Source organism: Ylistrum balloti, unplaced genomic scaffold (assembly GCF_031769215.1).
Source record: "Ylistrum balloti isolate Yb309-2 unplaced genomic scaffold, AGI_CSIRO_Ybal_v1 Utg370058, whole genome shotgun sequence".
NCBI lineage: Eukaryota > Metazoa > Mollusca > Bivalvia > Pectinida > Pectinidae > Ylistrum > Ylistrum balloti.
In genome coordinates, this window is record NW_026782107.1 from 724,142 (window position 1) to 749,327 (window position 25,186).

At 37.8% G+C, this 25,186-nt stretch overlaps 1 protein-coding gene, 1 non-coding gene and 1 pseudogene across 3 annotated transcripts; all 3 read right to left on the bottom strand.

Annotated features, from left to right (window-relative positions):
* Positions 1 to 7,765: 7,765 nt before the first annotated feature.
* Positions 7,766 to 9,309, bottom strand: LOC132549467 (uncharacterized; annotated as a pseudogene).
* Positions 9,310 to 13,342: 4,033 nt separating this feature from the next.
* LOC132549496 (U1 spliceosomal RNA) lies at positions 13,343 to 13,506 on the bottom strand. The gene has a single exon (XR_009554180.1). It is a non-coding gene; the product is annotated as a U1 spliceosomal RNA (small nuclear RNA).
* Positions 13,507 to 14,621: 1,115 nt separating this feature from the next.
* On the bottom strand, positions 14,622 to 22,283 carry LOC132549448 (uncharacterized). Of its 2 annotated transcripts, none has more exons than XM_060213393.1 (2): positions 22,215 to 22,283; positions 14,622 to 17,902 (listed from the first exon to the last, which is right to left on the bottom strand). In XM_060213393.1, the coding sequence occupies exon 2, from the start codon at positions 17,879 to 17,881 to the stop codon at positions 15,848 to 15,850; it is 2,034 nt and encodes a 677-aa protein (XP_060069376.1). In that variant the 5' UTR covers positions 17,882 to 17,902; positions 22,215 to 22,283; the 3' UTR covers positions 14,622 to 15,847. The 2 variants fall into 2 exon arrangements, with proteins under 2 accessions (XP_060069376.1, XP_060069375.1); XM_060213392.1 differs by having other exon boundaries at positions 21,992 to 22,249.
* Positions 22,284 to 25,186: the final 2,903 nt, after the last annotated feature.

Below are 25,186 nucleotides of genomic sequence, written 5' to 3' on the forward strand. Positions count from 1 at the left end.
CAGCCCTACGGCTATTCAGGTTAAACCTACTGGGTGCGTGACCCTGAAGTTCAAAGGTGGAAAAAATACCATGGTATATCCGTGTCTGACCCCGCTGTGAGGTCACACTATAAAAGTCATGACAAGGCCTTCTCGCACGCTTTTTGTCACTCAGGGTGCGTGACCAACATTGAGCCACTTAGGAGAGGGAACAGGGCTATTCGATGTATATTTCTTTTTTCGTGTTATTGTTCTGAACTATTAGCCAAACGTTGGTTCCTTACTGACGGTATCCGGTCAGCGTTGTCAGCTCGGATTTTGTCTGTTTTCACGCGACTATGCGTTCTAAACAGTCTCGAGGTGAACGACCTGCGTTGTCAGTGTCTTTGATGCCGTCTACCGAACAACGTCTCAATATTCTCGGCGGAAGCGCGAGCTATCTACCTCGCCCTTTAATATATTCAAAGAAACGACGTAATGAGAGCTGTTATCCATTCAGACTCTTTTTCTGTTCTACAAAGTCTTAACAATAGAAATTTCGAAAATATTTTCATTCGTAATACATTAATACTAGATCATGAACTTGCCTTTAACTTTCGTATTGCTTTTTGCTGGGTTCCTGGGCACATGGGAATACCAGGCAGTTCAGTTCAGTTGGTAACCTCCAATGTCTCCTTGATACGGTTCATGAATTTTCAAGAAAATGGCTTCTGAATCAAGTTTCTTTACTAGTTTCTGTGAGCAGTGTCCCCATATATTTGAGCAATAATCAATAAATGGTAGAATAAAACAATTATGAAATGTGATTCTAGCTGACACTGGGAGATATTTGTTGATTCTACAAAGTTGTAACAATTTAAAATTTATTTTTTAGTACATCTTGAGCTTGTATATCCCAGGATAAGATGTTATCTATAATCACACCTGAAAGTTTTTCTTTCTTGACATTTTGTAACTTACAATAACCATCTGAGATATCAAGACCTTTGGAAAGTCTTTCTTTCCTCTGCCTACTACCAATTACCATGGTTTTAGTTTTTTTTCTGAATTTATAACCATTTTATTGACATTACACCAATTTCTAACTTGTCAAAGTCATCTTGCAGGCATGATTCAATGACATTAATATTATTGTCAGCTTTTTGCATAGACATATCATCTGCATACATAATGAGTTCACATTGATTTGAACAAAGTGGCAGGTCATTAACATATACTAAAACATCTAGGGTCCTAGTATGTATCCATGAGGAACACCAGTTTTGACTTCAAGTGAATTACTGAGTACATTGCTGAATGAAACTTTTTGGAGTCGATTAGATTAAGTAGGAAGCAAAGAAACTAATAGTATTTTTGGAACAGCCATTTAATTTCATTTTTGAAGGAGGATCTTGTGGTTCACTAGGTCGAAGGTTTAACGCAAGTCTGTATACATTACACCTATAAGATTCCCTTTGTCCAGTTCATCATACCATCGGTTGGTGAGAGCACTAAGGGCAGTCTGACAGGAGTGCATATTACGAAAACCAGACTGGTTTTCAAGGAGTAAGTTATGCGTGTTTAAAAACTGGTAAAAAGTAGACTGAATATGTTTCTCTGAAAGTATAGACAAAACAGGAAGAATTGAAATTGGTCGATAATTACTGACTGAACATTTCTTTCTTAAAGACAGGATTTATTTTAGCATATTTGAATTGGTCAGGAAAAACATTCATTTCAATACACATGTTTAATAGCGTTGTTACTGAATCAGACACAGAATCTGCTGCCATTATCAGATATTTGGCTGAAATTCCATCTAGGCTTGTAGCTTTCTTAGTCACGATTTTTTCTGGAATTTGCTAACAAAATTGTATGAAATCTTTTGTAAATCATAGAATGTATTCGTAGGGAGCTTTTGAGAAACAACATTTTGAATTTGATGAAAATGATGTACAGGAGTTTCATCACTTGTTTCAGATATGTATTCTTTGACTAGTCAGTAAAATAATTATTAAAGGAATTTGCTATTTCTATAGGATCATCAATTTGTTTCTTATCTGCTAAAATAAAATCTGGTATACTATCACACTTGTTTGAAATAATTCCAATACTTGTTGGGTTCTTTTTTGCATGAATCAAGAACATTTTTGTAAAATTCACTTTTTGCTTTTTTAACCAGGGCTGTTACGCGATTTCTCCATTTTTTATACAGTTCACTATTTGAGATATGTTTATGGTTATCTCTAATTCTGATTGTTGTAGACGGGTCATTCCACCAATCGGGAATAGTTTTGTATTTTACCTTTTTTTTCTTTAAAAGGCACATTTTTATTTAGGATATTAAGGAAAGTTTTACTCTATGATTCGATTGCCTCATTTATATCCTCAGTGGATTTCACTTCAGGGAGATCCCAGTGAGCAGAATCTAGGTCATTTTTGATGTGTTATAATGATAGCATTTTTATCTAAGGCTGCTTAAGACGAAATCCAGTGGTTGGTCGATAAGGTGGCGATCACGAACGGAAAAATAATTAGACCGGAAGAACCCATTGAAACTGATGCCTATGGTAATGGATGGGTTTCCACTTGTGGTTCACGTGGAACTAAAGGTCTCTGGGCTAGTTCAGAAAGGTACTGTCATATAAACTACTTAGAGTTAAAAGCGGTATGGTTGGCAATGAGATCTTTCTGTTCAGACTGTCAGGATGTCCACCTTAGAATCAGGTCAGATAATACGTGTGCCATTTCATTCATAAACAAACCCGGCGGAAATATTGAATGATTTGGCTATGGTGTTCTGCTAAAAACATTAATATTTCTGCTTGTCACATTCCGGGAATTGACAATGTGAAGGCTGATTATTTGTCAAGGTCTCTTCAATCCTCTTGAGTATGGTCATTAAATGATGATATATTCAAGAGAATTTGCCGTCATTTCTTTTCCCCTTATATTGACCTTTTGCCAGCAGGATAAATTTCAAATTATCTATATATGTGGCTTGGTATCCCGACCCAGGTGCTCTTTTTTGTGATGCCTTTGCTATGTCATGGACCAGCTACTTACCCTTTATATTTCCTCCTTTCAGCTTGATCGCCAGGGTCTTGGGGGGGGATAAGGAAGGACAAGGTAAGCAGGGCTATAGTGGTGGTTCCATATGCCCCCGCTCGTCTACAAAGGTGGCAAGACTTGCTATTGTCTGTGTAGGGGGAGCCTCATCCACTCAGAATCAATACGAGACTGATCGCATGTTGCGTATCATGAGATTCCTGCGCAGGCAAGGTTTATAAAAAGCAGTCTGCCATGCTTATTTTCTCCTCATGGAGAAGGTCACAATATGATTTGTCATGGAAATACTGGCTATCTTGGAGTAGTGAACGAATGATTTGTTCCAATTCTCCCTCTGTCCAGGAAGTGATTCTTTATCTTACTCACCTCTATAACATTGGCAAATCATACAGTGTAATAAACACTCATAGATGCAAGTTGACCCAGACTCTTCCGTTGTTGGGGTGTAGAAACCTGACGGGCAATGTTGTGTTTACTAGATCCATGAAAGGTGTTTTCAATTCAATTCCACTTAAACCTCATTATGTATTAACTTAGGATGTTTCCGGATTGTTGAAGCATATTGGGCTAATGTTTCCGTTGCAAACGTTTGATATTTCTGTTTTTACCAAACGATTGGCATGTTTACTAGCTTATAAACAGCTCAGAGAGCTCAGACCTTAGCAAGTCTAGATGTTTCTTGTATGCAGGATTTTGGAACACATATAGTTTTTACCATTTCCAATTTGATGAAGACATCCAGGCCCTCAAGGCCATTATATAAAATAAAATAGTGTCAATACAGTCAGGAAAAACTGTGTTATAAGAACTTTGAGAGAATATTTGGCTATAACGTTACCCTTTCGCAAAAATAAGAAACTTTTAGTTTCTTTCAGGCAATTGAAGCCAATTTCTACCTCTACATTGGCAAGGTGGGTGAAGGACGTCATGAGGGAGACTGGGATAGATCCGGCATTAAGGCCACATTCAGTACGTGCAGCGGCCACATCCGCAGCTTTCAGGGCTGGGACATCGCTGAAAGATATCCTGGAAACGGCTAATTGCCCATCAGTAGACACGCTTCAGAGGTTCTACTTTAAGGATGTAGGAAACAGTGTTAGTTTACACGAAGCTGTGTAAGACTCTGTGTCAGTGGAATGAATTCTTATCTTTCCATGGAAACCTTGCCTGCATTTAGAGACGGTTTACTGGTCGATTTCGATGTATTTGTTCTTGTGTATCGATGGATAATGGAATATGATAACATGTGATTTGTGTTGCTTCCTTTGTGTATCAACTGATAATATGTAAATGTATTGGCAAATCCTTTGAAGGTGCATATTTAACCCGAACAGCCGTAGGGCTGAATGGAAGAGAATCCCCTTCTTAGCCATCTGGAATCCCTCGTGATCCACCTGAGGTCCAGGGCGCTAAACAGGGTGATGGGGTCCCACACCATCGCTCCCTCCGGTCGTGGGGCTCGCGGGGTCCACGCCACTCCCTCAAGTCGAGGGGGCTGCGGTCTCCTCTAAGGGGCCGTCGGACTCCTCCGGAGATTGGCGGGCGCCTGACAGTGGAACAGCCGCAGGCTTATTTGCCCTGACATAGGTCGTTGGATCCTGTCTCCCTGGACACTGAGCTCTGACATGGCCGACCTGCTGACATGGCAGACAAATGGGGAGGGGCCGACTCTGTTCCACCACCAATGCCGTCTTCCCGTGGATCCTCATCTTATGGATGAAGTCATGGTCACCTTCACGAATCACCATTGATAACACCCTGGTATATTGATAACACCCTGGTATATTGATAACACCTCCGGGTGAGGGGCTCGCGGTGGGACCACACCTTTCCACCGTGGGGCTTACGGCCGAATCCTTAGGGCGAATGGGAGTGTCAACCTCCGACTGGGACGCCGGCGGTGGAATAGTAAGCGTAGGCTGGGCAACCTTGGCGTAGGTAGCCCGAGTTGTCAGCTCTGGTCTCTCTGGACACTGCGACCGCACTTGCCCTATTTGCTGACAGCGTAGACATAAGGGAGGTCAGCCAGGAACGACAATAAGGGCAGTCTTTCCAAACACCCGCATTCGATGTGGCATAATGTTCTGTTCCCCCTCCCGAATTATCAGGGTCATGATCCTCGTACCGGTTTCCAGGGAGACTTTTCCAATGGCCGTCGACGTTCACTACCTTGCCATAGAAACCGTCGAAAAGGTGGGCTATGGCGTCATCCGACATCCATGAGGGTAACCATTGAACACGGATAGTTAGCCTTCGCCGGTCACAGGGCTCCGGATGGAGGGCAAAGTGTTCCCTCTCAATTACACCTGCTTCAACTACCCTATCGACTTCATTCTGGGAGGCAACTGTAGCAAACTAGGAGTTAGGGACATCACACCGGAACACCGACTTCAGGATTTCAGCAACGAGACCGCCATCAAAGAGAGCCTTAACAATTTCAAACCTGGTGACTGTGTTTCTTCTAGGACTGGTGACGTGAAACCTCACGGAACTTCTCGAGACATCGAGATCAATGTGTGCGTCAGCCATGGTGAAAAACCAGCTATGTGACCACCTGGGGAAGCCGCCCTTATTACCACGGTTATCCCTGCACAATGATTGGGACACACCCCTACCCGAAGGGAAGCTCTGAAAAGGCTTACGGGGGGTCCCAACCAATTATTATCATGGCACATTTCATCGTTTACTTTCAGAACTATATTAGAGTTTGAATTGTCTCCATAGTTCTTTTGAATTATTTTTATTCTCTTCAACTTTCTTGTTGAAAAATTCAGATGTAGCTATTTTACATAATGTTTGAACACGATTTCGGAGTTTTTTGTACATGTTTAAATCTTCTTTGCCAAACTTTTAAAAAGATTTTCTTGTCTTATCTCGCAATTTAATGTTTTCTAAGATTTCATTTGTTATCCAAGGTTTCGTTTTTTGTTTCAAACGAACTTCTTTGAATGGTGCTACTTTGTTTAATATATTGGAGAAGATCGAATGAAACCTTTTCAAACATTCGTTAACATGTTTTGCGTGAAAGAAATGTTCCCAATTGGCATTAATTAGTAATTGCTTGAAAGCATCTTTATCATAGCATTTAGTAGATCTTAGTTTTATCCTATTATGTTCGTGAAAAGTAGACTTTCTGATTTTTCTTGTGCAAAAGGTGAGGAAGTGATCACTTAAACCAATAAGGATCACTCCAGCTTGACAGACTTTTTCTGGAACATTACACAAAATATGATCAATTAATGGTTTGGTTTTTTCGGTTATTCTTGTCGGTTCTTTTATGAGCTGTTTTAAACCGTATAGATTTATAACATTTTTGTACGATTCAAATAAAGAATTATTGGATTCTTTAAAACATATATTAAAATCTCCTAAAATAAAAATGTCACAATTAGATCTTAACTGAGATAAAACTTTTCCTAATCTATCGGGAAATATTGTTTGAGTTGGAGGGCGATAACATGTCCCTATAATTAATGGTTTAGTTTTAGGAAGTAATAGTTCTATGAATAGCATTTCATCAGACTTTTCGGTGTCTTCATAAATAACAGGAGTAAATACTAAATATTTTCGTACATAACAACAAACCCCTCCCCAGATCGATTTCTATCTTTTCTTATTATATCATATCCCTCAATTCCTACTTCTGTGTTCGTAATCGAACTATCTAACCACGATTCAGTAATACATATTACGGCAGCTCTCGTGTTATTTGCAATTATTTGCAGTTCTGGTATTTTGTGAAATAACGATCTGACATTGAGATGAAGAAAATGAAGACCCTTTTCACTGAAAGTTTGTGAATAATCCGGTCTCCAGTGTTTCCGTTCGTGTAGTATTCCCCGAGTTTGTGTTGTTTCTAATGTTTGATTTTGACTGAGTCTGTCCGTTGAAAGATTGACTTGATTAGTTTAGTTCCGGTTGACATCTATCTTCATAACTTTTCTGGCCCATGGAGGGCCCCTGACTTTGTAAGTAAATTCCCCCGATTGCTCTCTTGGTTCTCTTTCTCCTGTTCACGCCAGAGTTGTTCTTTTTCCTGTTCCGCTTTTGTTAGGTCGTTTGAAATTCTCATGTTTTTGAGCTCCTCGCATTCTCCGAGATTCTTAATGTTCCTGAATAGAGCCTTCTACGCGTCGATGTTGCTAAAGGTAACCAATAGTGGTCTACTTTTGCGTTTCTCCAGTTGTGTATCTTTGTTGAATTTCCCTAATCTTACCGATTTCATCACAACCTTTTCTTCATTTGTTACAATGCATGTATTTATGATCTTATTTATAACCGTGTTATTCGTTCTTTCCTGTCCGATTTGTTACATTCGGGTAATCCAAATATGACAATATTGTTTTCACGGGACTTTCTGTCGTTTATCTCCGACACGATGTTTTTGAGTTGTGGTGCCGCGGGTTGAACTTTTGAATTGTCCGTTAACTTTGGCCACTCTACTCCTACTGGATCTGCTTGCTCTGAAAGCCCAACCTCAGCTTTAATTATTTTCCTGACGGTTTCCTCGTCACATTTAGTTTTCATGGCTTCTTCTAGCGTAGCGATTCTATTTTCATATTCCTCCATGATCATTTTACATCTCTCCTCAATTTTCATGTCCGTTATAATGTTCTTTTGTATAATTTCTCTGCACATAGCACAGAACCACATCGAATCGGATGATTGGAGGACTGTATACTCTTAATCGGACTTTCCGAGACATTATAAACAGTGATGGGAACGGCAACGTTCGCACTCAAGCATCCTCGTTGACGGCTCTGAAAAGACACAATCACAGCCGCTGCAATACCATTCAGTATCAGTTAATTCCTGGTTATTTGGAACCCTGAAATCCGTTGTAAAAATGGAAGGTGGTGACGACGACCGCAAAATGGTTTTTGAAGCGGATTTAGACCCATGGGGTCTTCCTCGGTCCCGTCGTTGTGTGTTGCTAGGGACACCGCCGCCATCTTTCTTTGCAGCATTCGTAGGCATATTTCATTTATCAACTGAAACTATGAAATAATCCTCGGAATGGTGATGAAAACTGGTCGTGGGCAGTTTGGTGGCTGTTATAAGCACACCTACCCACTTGCACCGAATACTTCCTTCTCTGACTTTATAAATAAGATAAATATACCGGAGCTGTTTTGCAGATTGTGTCCTTAGTCTCCGTGACGCCATAATCAAAATCAAAGAAAGGTACTGTAAAGACCATGTAGGTGAATTGATAACAAAAGTACAGGGACAAGCTGAAGTCAAATATGGAATACAATACCGCTGCTATAGTCCGATATAGAAAGTACACATCCGTTAACCGAGAAAATACAAAAACAGATATTTACTCAGACTCCTCGTCAATAACCAGGTGACCCTCATCTGACATGTCCGAATCACTCCGGTCGCCGGTACATCTCTGTCCAGGTACTAAGTCACCATTTGACAGGATGGCCGGGGATATGGATGTTTCCCGTTCTTCGTTACCCTTTGGAAACCGGCATCATCAATGACGGGGCCCGGGCGCTTTGTTGGTAGGGATGTGGACTTACCGCTCCCTCCGGATGAGGGGCACGCGGCAGGACCGCTCCCTCCGGACGAGGGGCTCATAGTAGAAACGTTCAACTGTGTTGCCTCTGACTCCTCTCGATGTGGGGTACCATACCCGGGGAGGACTGGGTTGTAGACTGGGCCACCTTAGAGTAGGTAGCCCGAGTCGTAGGCTCAGGTTTCCTGGGACACCGAGACCTCGCGTGTCCGACCTGCTGGCAGCGCAGGCAAATGGGGGATCTGCCTGGAACTGTAATCAGGGCCACCTTACCGAACAGTCTGTCGCGGTATGGTATCCTGTCCTGGTCGCCTTCCCTTATGATTAACCTGACGACACTTGTCCCCGTCTCCAAAGTTACTTTTCCTATGGAAGACTTTTCTCTTTCAGTGTGTATTGCCTTTCCATAGTAGCTATCAAAGTGATCCGCAATGGCGTCATCTGAGATCCAAGACGGGAGCCACATTACACGCAAAGATATCCAGCGTTGATCGCATCGCTCCGGTGTTAGTGCAAAATACGTGTCCTTCATAATCCCTTTCTCTACGATACTGTCGACCGCTGCCTCAGATTGTAAAGTAGCAAACCAGGTGTTTGGAGCTTCGCACCTGAACATGGAGTCCAGCATTCAGCAATCGCTTTAAGATTTCAAAACGTTTAACTGTCTGTTTCCTTGGACCGGTGACGAACAACCTGACTGACTTCTTCAAAATATCGATATTAATATAATCCATACTTATCTCAGTGGTGGCCATAATAGCGGTATCCCCTGTATCAGGTAAGTATGAGTTGTTTCGTTACTGATACAGTATTAGAACTTCATCTAAGCTGACGAAGTCGGGGCTATGCAAAATTATACTTTTGTGAATAAGAGTTTGCTATTTACATTTATGTTTCATTTCACATTTCATCAATAATACATCCGTTATGTTGCCAACAAATTTTCAGATAATGTCGAATTAAAAAAAGAACAATAGGTAGCAGTACACAGTTTCTTGGTGTGGCCATGGGTGATTTTTTTTTGTACAATAGAGAACATCTGTGTAAATGCATGTAGAAAAAATGAAAAAAAGGGGGCAAAATTTGGTATATTCATGATGATGTTGGATATTGGGGCTTTACATAAAAAAAAATGTACCTAGTTTGAGATTACAATTTTGGCCATTATACGAAAGTGTACCTATACAGAAAAAGCTAGCTTTACTGGCAGCCAAATTCTGATGTCTGGACACGAGGTTATTTTTCAGAAATTGGCCATTTAACTGTTTACTGCTACCATAACCTAATCCAAATTGATGCCATTTGTGTTCATCATCATATAAATTAATCTTGACAGGGGAGATAAATCAGTGTCATGCATTGTGCACTTGAGACATTTCATATCTCTGCACATCGGCTTACACATACTGAAATATGTTAAAACTATACATGTCCATGAAGCCAAGATCCTGCAGATTTCTTCTGTGTTATTGTTATGCATAAATGTTGTGTATTAATCTAAATGCTGTGTTTACATACATTGTATTATATTGATTGTTTACATAAAAAAAACCCTGTTGATAATTATTTGTCACAAAATGTGTAGATAGTGCTAGGCAGATTTTGGGCAGGAACTTTAAAAAACATTTTGAGAACCTACTGTCTAGAAAATGAGAAAGATTGGGACAAGGGTCTGCACATGTTGTTATTTGCTGTTAGAGAATCTGTTCAAGAATCCCTTTGTTTTAGTCCCTTTGAACTTGTTTTTGGACAGTGTCCGTGGCCCTTTGAAGTTTTTTTAAAGACAGATTGTTGGATGACTATTCTGAGATTAGCCTATTGAATTATGTGTCCAAGTTTAAGCAAAGATTGACCAGGCTCGTGAACTTGCTAAGAAAATTTGGTCGGTTGTCAAGCCAAGATGAAAACTTGGTATGATAAAGATACTAGAGAAAGAAATTTTCAGTCTGGTGACAAAGTTTTGACATTGCTGCCTATACCTGGTCAACCTTTGCAAGCAAGATATTTTGGGCCATATGTTGTTGAGAAAAAGATTGATAATGTTAATTATGTTGTACAAACACCAAGGAGGCGCAAAAAAACTCAATTATGTCATGTAAATATGCTCAAAGAGTATTTTGATAGAAATGAGAGCAAAGACACTCAACCTGTTGCTACTTTGTACTCTGTAGCAGCACCTTGCGCAGGAAAAGATTTAGATATTGATGTAGGAATAGATGATGGTGTACAAGAGATAGGTGTTAAGATGTGTAATTCTGATGTGCTCTCCGACCTGGATGGAAAGCTACGACACTTATCTGACACTGAGAGGAATGAACTGAAAGAGTTGATTCAGGAGTATAGACATTTGTTTTCTGATGTACCGGGAAGGACTGATGATGTCTATCACGATGTCGATGTAGGAGACGCAAACCCCATAAAGCAGCATCCATATCGTGTGAATCCACTGAAAGCTGAACACATGAAGAAAGAACTGAAATGCATGTTAGAAAATGACATTATTGAACCAAGCAGCAGTGAGTGGAGTTCTCCGTACATTCTTGTAACGAAACCGGACAAGTCATTCAGATTTTGTACAGACTTCAGAAAAGTGAATTCCCTGACCAAAAGTGACTCTTACCCGATACCCAGAATCGATGATTGTATCGATAAAGTGGGCAAAGCAAAGTATGTTAGCAAATTGGACTTACTGAAAGTGTATTGGCAAGTTCCACTCACAGAGAGAGAGCTAAGCAACGTTTCAGCGACTTTTGAACAATGTCATCAGAGATCTGGATGGATGTGATGGGTACATCGATGATGTGATCATATACAGCGACACCTGGGATGAACATGTTCAACGCATTCGGGATTTCACGACAGACTCGCAACTATGAAACTGACTGTTAACTTGTTAAAGTGTGAATTTTGTCATGCAACTGATGACACACTGTAGGTCAGGGACAGGTAAGACCTGTAAAGGCCAAAGTAGCATCAATCTTAAATTTTCAGGAGAGAACTGATGAGATTTCTTGGTATGGCTATTACCGCAAATTTTGTCATTTTTTTTTCTGTTGTCACTGAACATTTAATTGGATTGTTGAAGAAAAGTTTATTTGGACTGATAAATGCTAGAAGGCATTTGAAAAAGTAAAAGCCATACTGTCAAACTCGCCAGTTCTTAGTGCACCCGATTTCAGAAAACAGTTCAAACTGTATGTAGATTCTAGTGATGTCGGGGTTGGTGCTGTACTCATGCAGGAAGATGATTCTCAAGTTGATCACCCTATATGTTTCTTTTCAAAGAAATTTGACAAACACCAAAAGAACTATTCTACTATTGAAAAAGAATGTTTGGCTTTGATCTTGGCTCTGAACCAGTTTGAAGTCTATTTGTCAACTGCTGCTTTTCCTGTGTTAGTATACACAGACCACAATCCATTGACATTCATCGGCAAAATGAATAACAAAAAACAGAGAATTCTTAGATGGAGTTTAACTCTCCAAGGGTACAACCTTGACATCCGGCATATCAAAGGTAAAGACAATGTTATCGCAGATGCTTTATCTAGAGTTTAGGAATTAAGTTTTCCTCACAAGAAAAACTTTCTTTTTCTTTAAGGAGGGGTGTGTTATGTATAAATGTTTTGTATTAATCTAAATTCAGATGTGCTGTGTTTACATACATTGTATCTTATTGATTGTTTACATAAAAAAAACATGTTGATAATTATTTGTCACAAAATGTGTAGATAGTGCTAGGCAGATTTTTCTAGAAAGCTCGGTTACTAGATCGACCTGTTTGTTTCCGGAAGTTTCTAAATCTAGAAAGTTCATTTATTAGAATTACCTGGGTGTTTCCGGAAGTTTCTAGAGACACATGTAAACAAGCTAGGTACCTGCTAGTCTAGAATCATCTAGAAAAGACTTACGGTGATTCAGTGATAGTGCCTTGTGTACTTGCACTTATACACCCAACGAGGAAACAATTCTTGGATTATTCTTCGGATACACTGTTTCCGGGACAATCTTTTGTGAATTCTGCTGGATTTGGAGGACTTTCATCGGAAAATAGGTTCTGACTTTTGATTAATTAGTGGCTAGCTCTGTACACCATCGCAATATTTGTAAATTTACTGTAGAATTTATTTGTTGTTATTAAATTGTTGAATTGTAAACCTAGCTGTTGGGTTTTCATTTGCTGTACTTTAATTCCGTAACGTAACAGTTATTAAGCGAATAATGCAGCACTATTCATGTGTTTTATACAATACAAAAATTCATCAATTGTATCGACTGATTTTGTTTAGATGCCATTATCTTTCTAACCATTAATACGTTCATTCTATTCCACTGAATACTTTGTAATCTTGGAGTCTACTTGGTCGAGCCTTTTATTCAGATATATTTCATGAAAGTCTCTGAATCCTTGCGTCTTCTTGTTTGCCGATGAAGGCGTTGCCATCCTTTGATTCTTGGCACAATTGCGATCTTCTGAAGAAGTTGTCTAAGCTGCACTTGAGATGAGTTGTTCGAAATATTCCACCTTTCATTTGCATTACCACAATTCACCTCTGAAAACCTGTTTGAACATTTCTTATTTCTAGCAAGTGATCCTGATGACAATTGAAATGCAATGTAATATACAAATATGATTTGCAATGCAATGTCCTTTGAAGTTAGAAAAATATATTTATGTTCACGTCGACATGTTGTTTGCGAGTGGTATAATTTGCTTCAGAATGCACAGTTTCTGCACTAATATCGTGATATTCGTAAAAGCTAGTCACGGACGCCACATGCAGTGGGCGAGGGTTAGCGCGAACGCAGACCGCCACACTTTAAAATAGCGTACCCGAGTATTCCGTATTTAGAAGTATTGCAGAATTCAGCCCATCTGGAGTGCAATGGAAGGGCCTCGACCTGGGGAAACCGCCTTGCTGATCACGGTATCCCCTGTACCAGGTAAGTATGATTTATTTCCGATACTGACAAACGCATAAATACTTTCGTGTGGCTTACGTCAACAATTTTGACGTCAGGATACATTTCGCAGCTCCAATATTGACAATAGATTGCCTTTTCCATGGCAAGGTAAAAAAAGACGGGAAATCCACGTTTACATATCCCATTGCTGTTTTTTGTACATAAAAACAATAAAAATGGGAGATGAATTTTGTGTATGTATCTTTCATATATAGATAATCACAATGCAGTGTTCATTTTCTTCGTTTAACGAAACATTTTCGCTTCCACTTCAGTTTGCTAAATATGCGGAAATATTATTAGTTAACAGACAAATTATGCTGCGAGGACCCTTTCTTTTATTCATCTCTAACGTTCCGAACCATCTTCAACGGCTAGCCTGACACGCTTTGACTGAGGGGTCCAGGCGATCCAAGAGATCCAAGATGGCGGCTCAGAATGAAAAAGTAAACGAATGTAGTTGGAACTTCGTAGAATTTGGCAACAATTCTACATTTTTGTATGCCAAAATATGTACAAAGAAAGTATAGAACACCTTTATAAACTTATTTCATACATGTATAGCGTTGATAGACTATTAATTAAAAAATAATTAAAACATTAATTGAACAGCATTTACTCCAAGTAGACACACTTACCATTGTTCTAATAAGATAGTTTTTGCTAATGAATTTGAATCTTTCATTTCTCATTGGTGATATTTTCTGTCATTCGCAGTTCAAACAAGATACTGCTGAAGTACTTTATCAATATAGTATAATGAAAGGAAAATGGTAAAAGAGGTTACTTAAATTGAATATGTAAAAATAGTGTTTCTGATATCAAGCTAATAGATATGGGAATTAAAGTAAGACCACATTTTATACAATAATCTTCATTGAAAATGCAGTTATAATTTTCTCGACACAGTTGCATTGATTGGTAGCACAATTTTTAATCACTTTTTCTGAGGAACTAAAAATTGTTTCGGATTAAGCAAAGCAAGCATTGTTATTTTTTATCAATATATATTATTATATGTAATTCCATACATTATGGAAGAAAGAAAAGAAAACAAAGATTCATAAGTTTTAATATCGAACTATATTAAATCAATTGCTAATCATAACATGAATACAACCACAGAAAAAACGAATGACTCCAAACAGTGCAAAATAGTCATTTTTCATTGCACATGGTTTGTTGATATTTTCGATAGATTGAATAAAATTATTAAAACAATTACAAAATGATTTATTGCCGTACTTGTTTTATGAAATTTCTTCACCATCTCTTGAGTTTACAGGAGATGTGTTTGATATCTTTATTATTTGTTTGAAATATGTTAAATCTTCGTCAGGTTAAGTGTACCTTTTATTGTTATTAGCAAAATGATGCTCTTATAAATTCATTATTATTGTTGATGTCCAAACACAATGTATTGGAAATTAGAAATCCTCCAACATACAAATGAAAATATTCAAAGTTAAGTGTCCGGGAAGGTGTGTCATTGGTCGACATATTAGAATGATAACGCAGTTCGAAACTGTTCTTTTATGTGGAACGAACCCGTGCCAACTGCGTGCCTTAACCAGCGGATAAACGAACGCACCCATGTCTTGATTATAAACACAAGCAGACCCAGCGCCTTATGGACTCTTGCACTTAAATAGAATTTATTAGTTAACATTTAAGCAAAGAGAATTAATGTTTGAAAATCAACACAAGTAACAGCTGTCTAGGTTCATAGAAACATACCTTTTAAACGATACAAATGGTATAATATAGTAGGATGAATGACATCCTGTCAGTGGCTGCAGAGGTCAACAATCGGAAGTTTACAAGTGAAAACTAAGATACATACATACTTATTGGGGAAAAAACCCGACATTTTACACCTAAAATCCGCCCCAGATTGAAATGTGCTGAAACTATTTCTTTCATGCATTATAGATTATCAATATACACCCGACCACCAAATCATTTAACAAATCTCAATCAGGGACCGTAACAGACTCCCATTCATTAATTGGCTTATTTTGTTGCATGTGTCGCCCACGTTCTTCTATAAATGCTGTGGTTGTTCTTAGAACATGTCGAAATTCATGGAAATTTAGAAACTCGAAACGTCCATAGATGTTTTATCGGAAATATAATTGAAATTGATTCACGGAGATTCCAGAATTCGAAAATGTCAGTTGTTTACGGTGGACAACGCACGACGCATCAAGAATGACCATTAGTCTTCATACAGAAAAAGTTCTGGTAAAAAAATATTCGGTTAAATAATCGATACTGGCTTTACGTTGCCCGTCGCCTGTAACTGACACGTTCAAATAATACAACCTATTATTGCTGCAAACGTTCAATCCTCTCCTTGGCTGGGTTATCATATTGGAACACAGTTTGAACACCAAGAGAATCTCTGTATTCCCGAAGTGCCCTGTTTGTATCCCCAATCGTTTCGTAACAGATTCCCAACAGATTGTGGACAATCCAGTGTTTACCAGTTCCCTGTTCCTCGTTATACTTCACGGTGTGAAGTTGTGTCAGTGCTGCATCACGACTTCTGGTGTCGTCTAGCTCCTGGTAACACAGAAAGGACAAGAACAGAGCATATGGAATTGGGGGGATTGGAAGCGCCGAATCAGCCTTAACGACTTCCAGGTGTAGCTGAGGCGGCCAAAACTGTCGTGACCTTGAGCTCAGCGCCATATCTGATATAATTCCTTTCTGACATTTCTGTTGTAAAGTATATCCACGTCCACAAAAAAGGTCTTCGTATCTGTCGTAACTGTCAAGCTTTGAACCATAACCAACGTAAATTTTATTAGAAGAAATAAGGTTCCCACATATTTTCAGAGTTTTCGCGTAGTTCCCGGTCTGGTAGTAATATGTTGCCAGCGTTAGTAAACCGGGACTTGCACATATAGCTGAACACGGTGTCAGCAGTCTTCTGCATTTCCTGAGATATTTGTACTTCTGTTTGTTTCCATTGACCGTTGTATGTTTCCCAAATGTTTCCATTTCTGAATTACATATCGCTCGTGTTACACCAACAAAACCATGAAATTCGTCATCGCTTGATGTTGATGTGGACATCAGTGGCAGTAGCACGGGTAAGACATTTGTAGTTGATGGAAATGAAAAAGCTTGGATAATACTCTCCATGTCATACTCACGTTCTAGCTGCGTTTTTGAAGGCTCTATCAGTTCCCATGTTCCGTTTTGTATACTCTCCATATAATCTCCGATAGATGGTTGTATAAAGGTACCAACTGAAAGACATCCCCATGTCATGTCACGAAGATCGATGAGAAAATGAAGAAGTTTTGTTTTGTTTTCATCGTTTACTTTGCCAAGAAACATGTTGTTTCTGTTGATAAAGTAATTGGGACAGTATCCTGCATTCACCCATGATATCAACATGTTTAAACAAAACATGAAACAGAGGAAAGTATGTTTTTCTTGCCATAGTGAATCATGTGTGGTTTCCACTGCATAAAATATGATAGTTTTCATAATATAGGATGACAGGATGTCTGTATCGCCTAGTAATCGTTTCAACATTTCCGATATTTGTTTGAGGAAGTACTTGAGAAGCCCATAAATTAAAAATTGTATATGAGTGAGAGAATGAACGAGTTTCTTTTCCGCAGAGACAAATGAAATTCTCCATTGCATGAACGGTTCACTAGATGTTTTATCTCCCACAGGGACAAGATGGCAGCCATCTTGTACTATCTGGTCACTCAAAGGTTTATCTGGCCACCTACCACAGCGGGGCCTAGTTACCCACTCCTCTGCTTCTTTAGGCCAAGTATAACAAGGTAGAGAAACCACTACATCCATATCCCTGCCGTGATATATGTGTTCATTTTGCAGTGATGAGGCTGGACCATTAGTGTTAAAATTAATTTTATATTTATGGCTAAACCGTTCATTTTGTGCTCGATTAAACATTTCACTTGATAGAAAATACTCATTGCCAATAGGAACAATACAGTCAAAAATGAGTTTAGAAACTCTTTGTGACCTGTGAGCTAATTCCAAGTTTACATAACCAGATCTGCTGCAAGCATTTCGCATCACAAAAACGGATTTCATTGCATTGTCTGTTGTATAACTTGTTTCTCCATCGTGACACAAAACAATGACATTTTCATCAATCAACATCATGTCCGTGTCCGACCCGGCCATATTCAATCCGTCAACCGTACTTCCTGTAAAAATGAATGCTCTTGACCTTCCGTGATTTCTAACTCTCTCATATGAATCCCACTTCTTCCGTGCTCTTGTTACTATCTCTCGGCTCCCTATAAATCTGTCAAGAACATGATAAAGGATCCATGACTTCTCATACTGTTCCACCTGATCCGACATATCTCTTTGATGCTCGAAATCCTACAAAATATTATCACAACATTATTCCGAATGTGGCACGAAAATTTGATGCATAATTCATATATAAACCAGAGGGATCTTGGCGCCCACCATTTGAGGATCTGTTTTCAGTTCTTGATGATTTGTTTATTTTTTTTGTGTGTGTTACAGGTGTTGTAAATGTTCATGAACTGGTCTTCATTGAATGTACTCAATGATGGCACAAGATATTTTTATTAAGCACCTATTAGCAAATATCATTTGAAAAAGATCCCAAAGTATTATTAGATAGCAGTCAGATACAGGTGGATAATGGACAATATGCTTGTGCTGTATTACTGTCGACATCCAAGATGGCTGCCTGTCCAAAAAAGGTACAATGCACAACTAGGGACCAAGGGAAACCAATATCAAATATATGAAATATCAGAAGGATCCATCCAGTACTTCCTCAGATATAGCAGTAACAAGATTTTACTCTCCGAAATCAAGATGGCCACCTGTCGGCCATCTTGAATTCGAATCAGTCCAAAAAAGGTACAATGCACAACTAGAGACCAAGGGGAAACTGCATATGAAATTTGAGAAAGATCCATCCAGTACTTTCCAAGAAATAGCAGTAACAAACTTTTACATTCAAAATCCAAGATGGCCACCTGTCGGCCATCTTGAATTCGAATCAGTCCAAAAAAGGTACAATGCACAACTAGGGACCAAGGGGAACCTGCATATGAAATTTGAGAAAGATCCATCCAGTGCTTTCCAAGAAATAGCAGTAACAAACTTTTACTTCCAAAATCCAAGATGGCCACCTGTCGGCCATCTTGAATTCGAATCAGTCCAAAAAAGGTACAATGCACAACTAGGGACCAAGGGGAACCTGCAAATGAAATTTGAGAAAGATCCGTCAAGTACTTTCCAAGAAATAGCGGTAACAAACTTTTACATCCAAAATCCAAGATGGCCACCTGTCGGCCATCTTGAATTCGAATCTGTCCAAAAAAGGTACAATGCACAACTAGGGATCAAGGGGAACCTGCATATGAAATTTGAGAAAGATCCATCCAGTACGTTCCAAGAAATAGCGGTAACAATAATTGTTTACGGACGGACGACGACCACGGACGCAGGGCGATTTGAATAACCCACCATCTATTTGAATAGATGGTGGGCTAAAAATCTTTAATAGATCAATTGATACAAAAATGGAGAAACGAAACGGAAAATTCATCTAGAGGCTTATTCTATAGTAGTTTTAAAAATTCTTTACTGCTTGAGCCATACCTGACTCAACTCTCTGTTAAAAACAGGCAGATTTTATGCAAAATTGGATGTTGTAATATGAAATTTCCCATTGAAACTGGAAGATGGCGCAATGTTCAGAGACAGGATAGGGAATATTCTCTATGTAATACCTCAGTAGGTGACGAATTCCATTACTTTTTTCAGTGCACTGATGCAAGTTTGATTGAACTGAGACCTTCATATTACTGGAGAAATCCAAACGTGTGCAAAATGTACGGATTGCTCTCAGTTTGTTATAAAAAAGGTTCTAAATGGCTCTTGTTTATTTTTAAACAGTCTTGACAAAATATTGTGAGAAAGATAATGTTTTCATTATATAAGTGGTTTTATGAAACCCAAGTATATCAGCTTTATAAAAAGCTACCAGATGCCATGTATTTACTTTAAAACAATCATAATCAAATATTGTGAAGAAACACTATCATTATATAATATCAAAGGGTATTTAGATGTACTAATTGATATCAGTCTTTTACATATACACCTGATGCCCTCTGTTTATTTTAAACAGTGTGGTGTTATAATAGCAAAGTGTATATAATGTGCAAATTGCTATCAGTTTGATATAAATACTTAATACCCCAGTTTATTACAATGTCTAAACAAAATACTATGTTATCCTTAAATAATGTGGTTTAATGAAACCAATTTGATATACAAATGTACCTAATACAACAAGAGGCCCATGGGCCTTAACGGTCATCTGACAAAAAGCAAGCCAAACCTAGAAAGTGGGTTGAGGTCATTCATTTGAACAAACTTGGTAGCCTCTCCTCCAAGCATCTTACAGGCCCAATATCAGCACTCATGGACTTTTGCTTGTTGAGAAGAAGTCGTTTGTATATTTTAACATATTTGACCCCTGTGACCTTGAAAGTGGGTTGAGGTCATTCATTTGAATAAACTTGGTAGCCTTTCCTCCCAGCATGCTACAGACCCAATATCGGCACTCATAGACTTTTGCTTATTGAGATGAAGTCCTTTGTATATTTTAACATATTTGACCCCTGTGACCTTGAAAGTGGGCCAAGGTCATTCATTTGAACAAACTTTGTAGGGCTCCATGCCAGCATGCTATGGGCCAAGTATTAGCCCCCTAGGCCTTCTAGTATTTGAGAAGAAGTTATTTAAAGATTTTGACATATTTGACCGACCTGAAAGTTGTTCAAGGTCATTCATTTAAATAAAAGTTGCATGCTACAGACCCAATAGGTCAGACTTTTGCTTATTGAGATGAAGTCCTTTGTATATTTTAACAAACTGTGATAGCATTTGAACAAACTTCATGCCAGCATGCTATGGGCCAAGTATTAGCCCCCTAGGCCTTCTAGTATTTCAGAAGAAGTTATTTAAAGATTTTGACACCCCTGTGACCTTGAAAGTTGTTCAAGGTCATTATAAACAAACTTGATAGCCCTTCATCCCAGCATGCCACAGGCACAATATCAGCAATCTGAGCCTTTTGGTTATTGAGAAGAAGTTGTTTAAAGATTTTAACATATTTGACCCCTGTGACCTTTAAAGTGGGTCAAGGTCATTCATTTGAACAAACTTGGTAGTCCTTCATCCCAGCATGTCACAGGCCCAATATCTACACTCTGAGCCTTTTGGTTAATGAGAAGAAGTTGTTTAAAGATTTTAACATATTTGACCCCTGTGACCTTTAAAGTGGGTCAAGGTCATTCATTTGAACAAACTTGGTAGAGCTCCATGCCAGTATCCTCTGTGCCAAGTATTAGCCCCCTAGAAACCTTCTAGTATTTGAGAAGAAGTCGTTTGAATGAAAAGTTTACGGACGGCGCACGGCGGACGGCGCACGGCGGACGACGACGGACGAAGCATGATGACTATAGGTCATCGGACCCTTCGGGTCAGATGACCTAAAAATGTGAAGCAGTACTGTGTTATCATTATATAATGTGGTGTTATATTAAAGTGTATTTGAATGTACTAAATGCACCATGTATATTTCAAAGTCTTAACAAAATATTTTGAAGAAACACTATGGTATCATTATATAGCGTGATTTTATGCTACCAGCTTGATTTATATAAGTAAATTGTATTGTTCTAGTTGTTACCAGTCTGATCTATAGAAGTATTGTGTACTTTGAATAGTCATAACAAAATACAGTGAAGCGTTACGACTCTCAGTTACCATCCATTTTGTCACGTATCTATTGATATAGTATTGTTTTACCTCATGTTATACATTTTCATGTATCTGAGGCTCCAATAAACTTGAACTTTAACTCGAAAGTTCTTTATAAATCTGGCTAGGTCGATTTACAAACGTTCGGTCCGCCCCGATTACGTCATAATATGTTTGCGTTGTTATTAGCCGAAAAGAATGAAATATTTTTGTTAATTATAAAACCAAGCCTAATGAGATAATAAAATTGTAAAACAAGCAGAAATTTCAGTGTACAGCATAAACACTTGTGGAGTTACCAAATACGTATTATCTATGACCCAACAACCTTTCAGTTCCAGATTTCCCGACGCGCTATGTTTTGCTGGCAATATTCCCACCACAGGAGAGATATTTTTTATGCTGACAATAGTTTCAAACAATCACAAACCTACAAAATCACACACCTACTAAATCATATACTTACTTAATAACGCATTAACTAAATCACACACAAACAAATTCACACACTTAATAAATCACACACCAACTAAAATTACATAGCTTCTAAATCATACACCAAAAAAGCAAATTTTATTTAGATTAAGACTCGGATGCGAAGTAATTTGTACATCATCAGAATATTACAAAAATGTGGACTTATTAAAAGCTTACCGGGGTTAGTCGAAGTGTGACCACAGATCTGTATTATACGTCCCTGTTTTTCTGTAGTGAGGTCACCGCGGTAGGGCTGTAGTGAAATATTCTCCTCGGCACTTAGGCGTTGTCTAACTGGAACTTTTCACATCGTCGTCATCACAGTCGATTCAGAGTGTAGATTTCCGTCAAAAGATCATACTTTCGTTATTTGAATTCAGCACTAAACGATACCACTTACCGTTTGTCATTTCCGTGACATCCGTACGTATTGTATATCGTCTGCCATTAAGAGTGAGTCATATCCTAGGTACTCACTAAATATGTTGTGGTCTTCCAGTCGACTACACAGCCTATTGCGACGGCCTTTCAGACAAAATTTACCGATCCTGGCCTTCTCATTGGCTGAAATATCGAAAAAATTTAGAGCCCTCTAGCGGCAATTTTCTGCGTAAATAATGCCGCGTTCTTTCAAATCGCTATTTTAAAAGCATCCAAAATTAGTTAATTTTTTAATAACAATACGATTACTATATATTTCAAAAAAGAAGCACAGTGTGGTTGAACTATTGATAAATTTTGAACAATATATTTTACGGAATTCTCGACATGACGTACGGCGTACAAAACACTGCACGTGCGAGTTGATAAGAAGCTAGTCTGGGGGCTTGGTTTGAATTATCAACTAACAACACTTATAAACAAACAAAACTTACAACAGAACATCAATATTTTGTTTTAATCCTTGTCGTTGTGGCAAGATCGTCTTAATATATAACATCACTTTACCTCATTAGACGTCACCGAATTGGACTGTTCGTCCCACGCGCACACCCGCCGATATGACACTTTTTCAGGTTTTTCACACCCACCGCCATGACACTTTTTAAAGTTTTTGTAGATAAAAAGTTTGCGCTTCGTAGGCAAGGTACATTTGGTTCTCATGATTTATGAATGATATATTTTAATACTGTACTGATCATGATGTTGACTCTGTTATAACTTATATTTTTTGTCTTTTAGTTTTATTTGATGAAGGTTGATTGTGCTGATTTCTCAAGGTTTGTTAATGTGTATCAAAGCGTGTATAAAAAAACCCAAAATATTCATGTTTATAATTATCAATTAACTAGAAAGAAATATTTCTATAACATATTCATTAATTTAGCGTGTCATGGTGACATTATCTAATGTATTGGAGATCAGAAATAGTAATAGCTATAGTGAAAATATTGTAAATTTTGTATATATATGGAAGTCTGGTTTAATCTCAAAGAACTGTGTCTTTATTGACATAACTACTGGAAGAAAAGTCTAACCATGATACTTCAAGGAAGATAGGCATGTAAATACATTTAATGTGATTACCTACACTTTAATCGATCTGAAATGCTGTGTACACCTTATCTACTTTCCTCAACTACAAATATAATTATAATAAGTAAGGATTATTACTTTGCAACATATTCAAAATAGAGAAGTAGGTATAAAGTCCTTTCGATTTGTCTAAATCCTCATATTGATAGGATAGTAATTGCAACATATTGGGTATTTCAAAGGTTTTATTTAGTCAACTTCATCATAGAGCTATTTATCATTTGGCTTGTTGGCGATAAATATATGGTTTTTTTTTACCTATTTTGATTTGTTCACATTATTGTCGTCAAATTTGAAATAAGAATTAAAGAAGATATAAAATCGCTTAAAATTAAGAAATATAGCCCCTGGTTCTCTTATTTTAGTAATTTTTGCATTTCAAAGTGTAGGAGTATGGGGAAAGTAATATAGCTTTGCGGTTATCTGTGAGCATTTTTCAATACGTTTAGCCTTTCAGTACTTTGATTATTTGACTGCATTGACCTTCTGTCTACTCGAGACTGTTTTTGTCGTAACATTACATGTCTAAAATCCCCTTTGAAACTGTTGAGATTTGTAAAATTCTACTTTACCTGAAAGATGTTGGTCTATATAATAGACTATGACGTACCATTTTAATATTTTATGTTAACATACCCATTTAAGATGTTTAACATTTGTCTTTTACCTTTTGGTTTGTTTAATGTTATTTCCTTTTGGATCGCTATGTGCTGACGGGCCGTTAAGAATGCCATAATAACGATAATAATCTTGAGTGTCTGTAAAATATCACAACTCGTGAACGTGCGCGCAGTGTGTATGTGTAATTAGTTCAAGTACTTCAGTCATCTAGTCGCTTCTTTAACAAACAAAGATGCAGCTATCAAGAACGCATCAGTTTCTCAGATAACAATACATTGGGTAACTACAAATGTTTCGAATATAGTTTTTATTAATTACTTGGTGACTTTGTACACTAACTAACTGAGTTAATTTATGAACAGGTCGCTGTACCAATAATACTTCCTAATATTATTAACTGCGTTATGACACTAACCAATTGATTTAACTTATAAACAGGTCACTTTACCAATAATATTTCTTAATATCATTATTAATTTATGACTTTGTACACCAACCAACTGAGTTAACTTATAAATATTTCCTAATATATTTACTATATATCTTGTTACAAAGAACATGTAAGTAAGAAAGGATAATCATTTTCAATAGAATACATTATATAAAAGATACATAATCCCTTTGATGTTTCAATGTTTCGATGTCTACAGCCATCAGTGAGCTGACATATGTGTCTTCTATGAATATAATTCTTGACGATGAAGGCGAACGTGTAAATTTTCTTAAGAAGAATCGTAATTAACGCCCCCCCCCCCCCACAACACACCACAACACACACACGCAGCATTAAATAGGGTCAGCTCGTCAAAATAGGTAGAAATCATAACCGTTTCCTCTAAAATTAATAAAGAGCGAGAGTAGCAAAGGTCATTTATTTTCAACTTGAACAAAAACAAGAGTATCGTTTAACAGTGACACAGGATTTCAAACAAGTACAAAAAATTAACTTTTTTATAAACTTACCATGAATTCCATTCTTCATGAGTTTGCATTAAACGTTTTCTTGAAAGAGCTGGTATTATTGTGTAATGAATTACAAAAATAGCGTTACACGTAATAAAACCTGGTCGATAACCAAACATGTCCCACCCATGACATCATTATTCTCCCAAACTTTAAGAAGCCGATTATTGAATTTATTTACAAATAAATAATTTACAAAAAACAGCTGATCAGATAAATTCTTCTGAAATTATTTAAGTCTATTACATTACA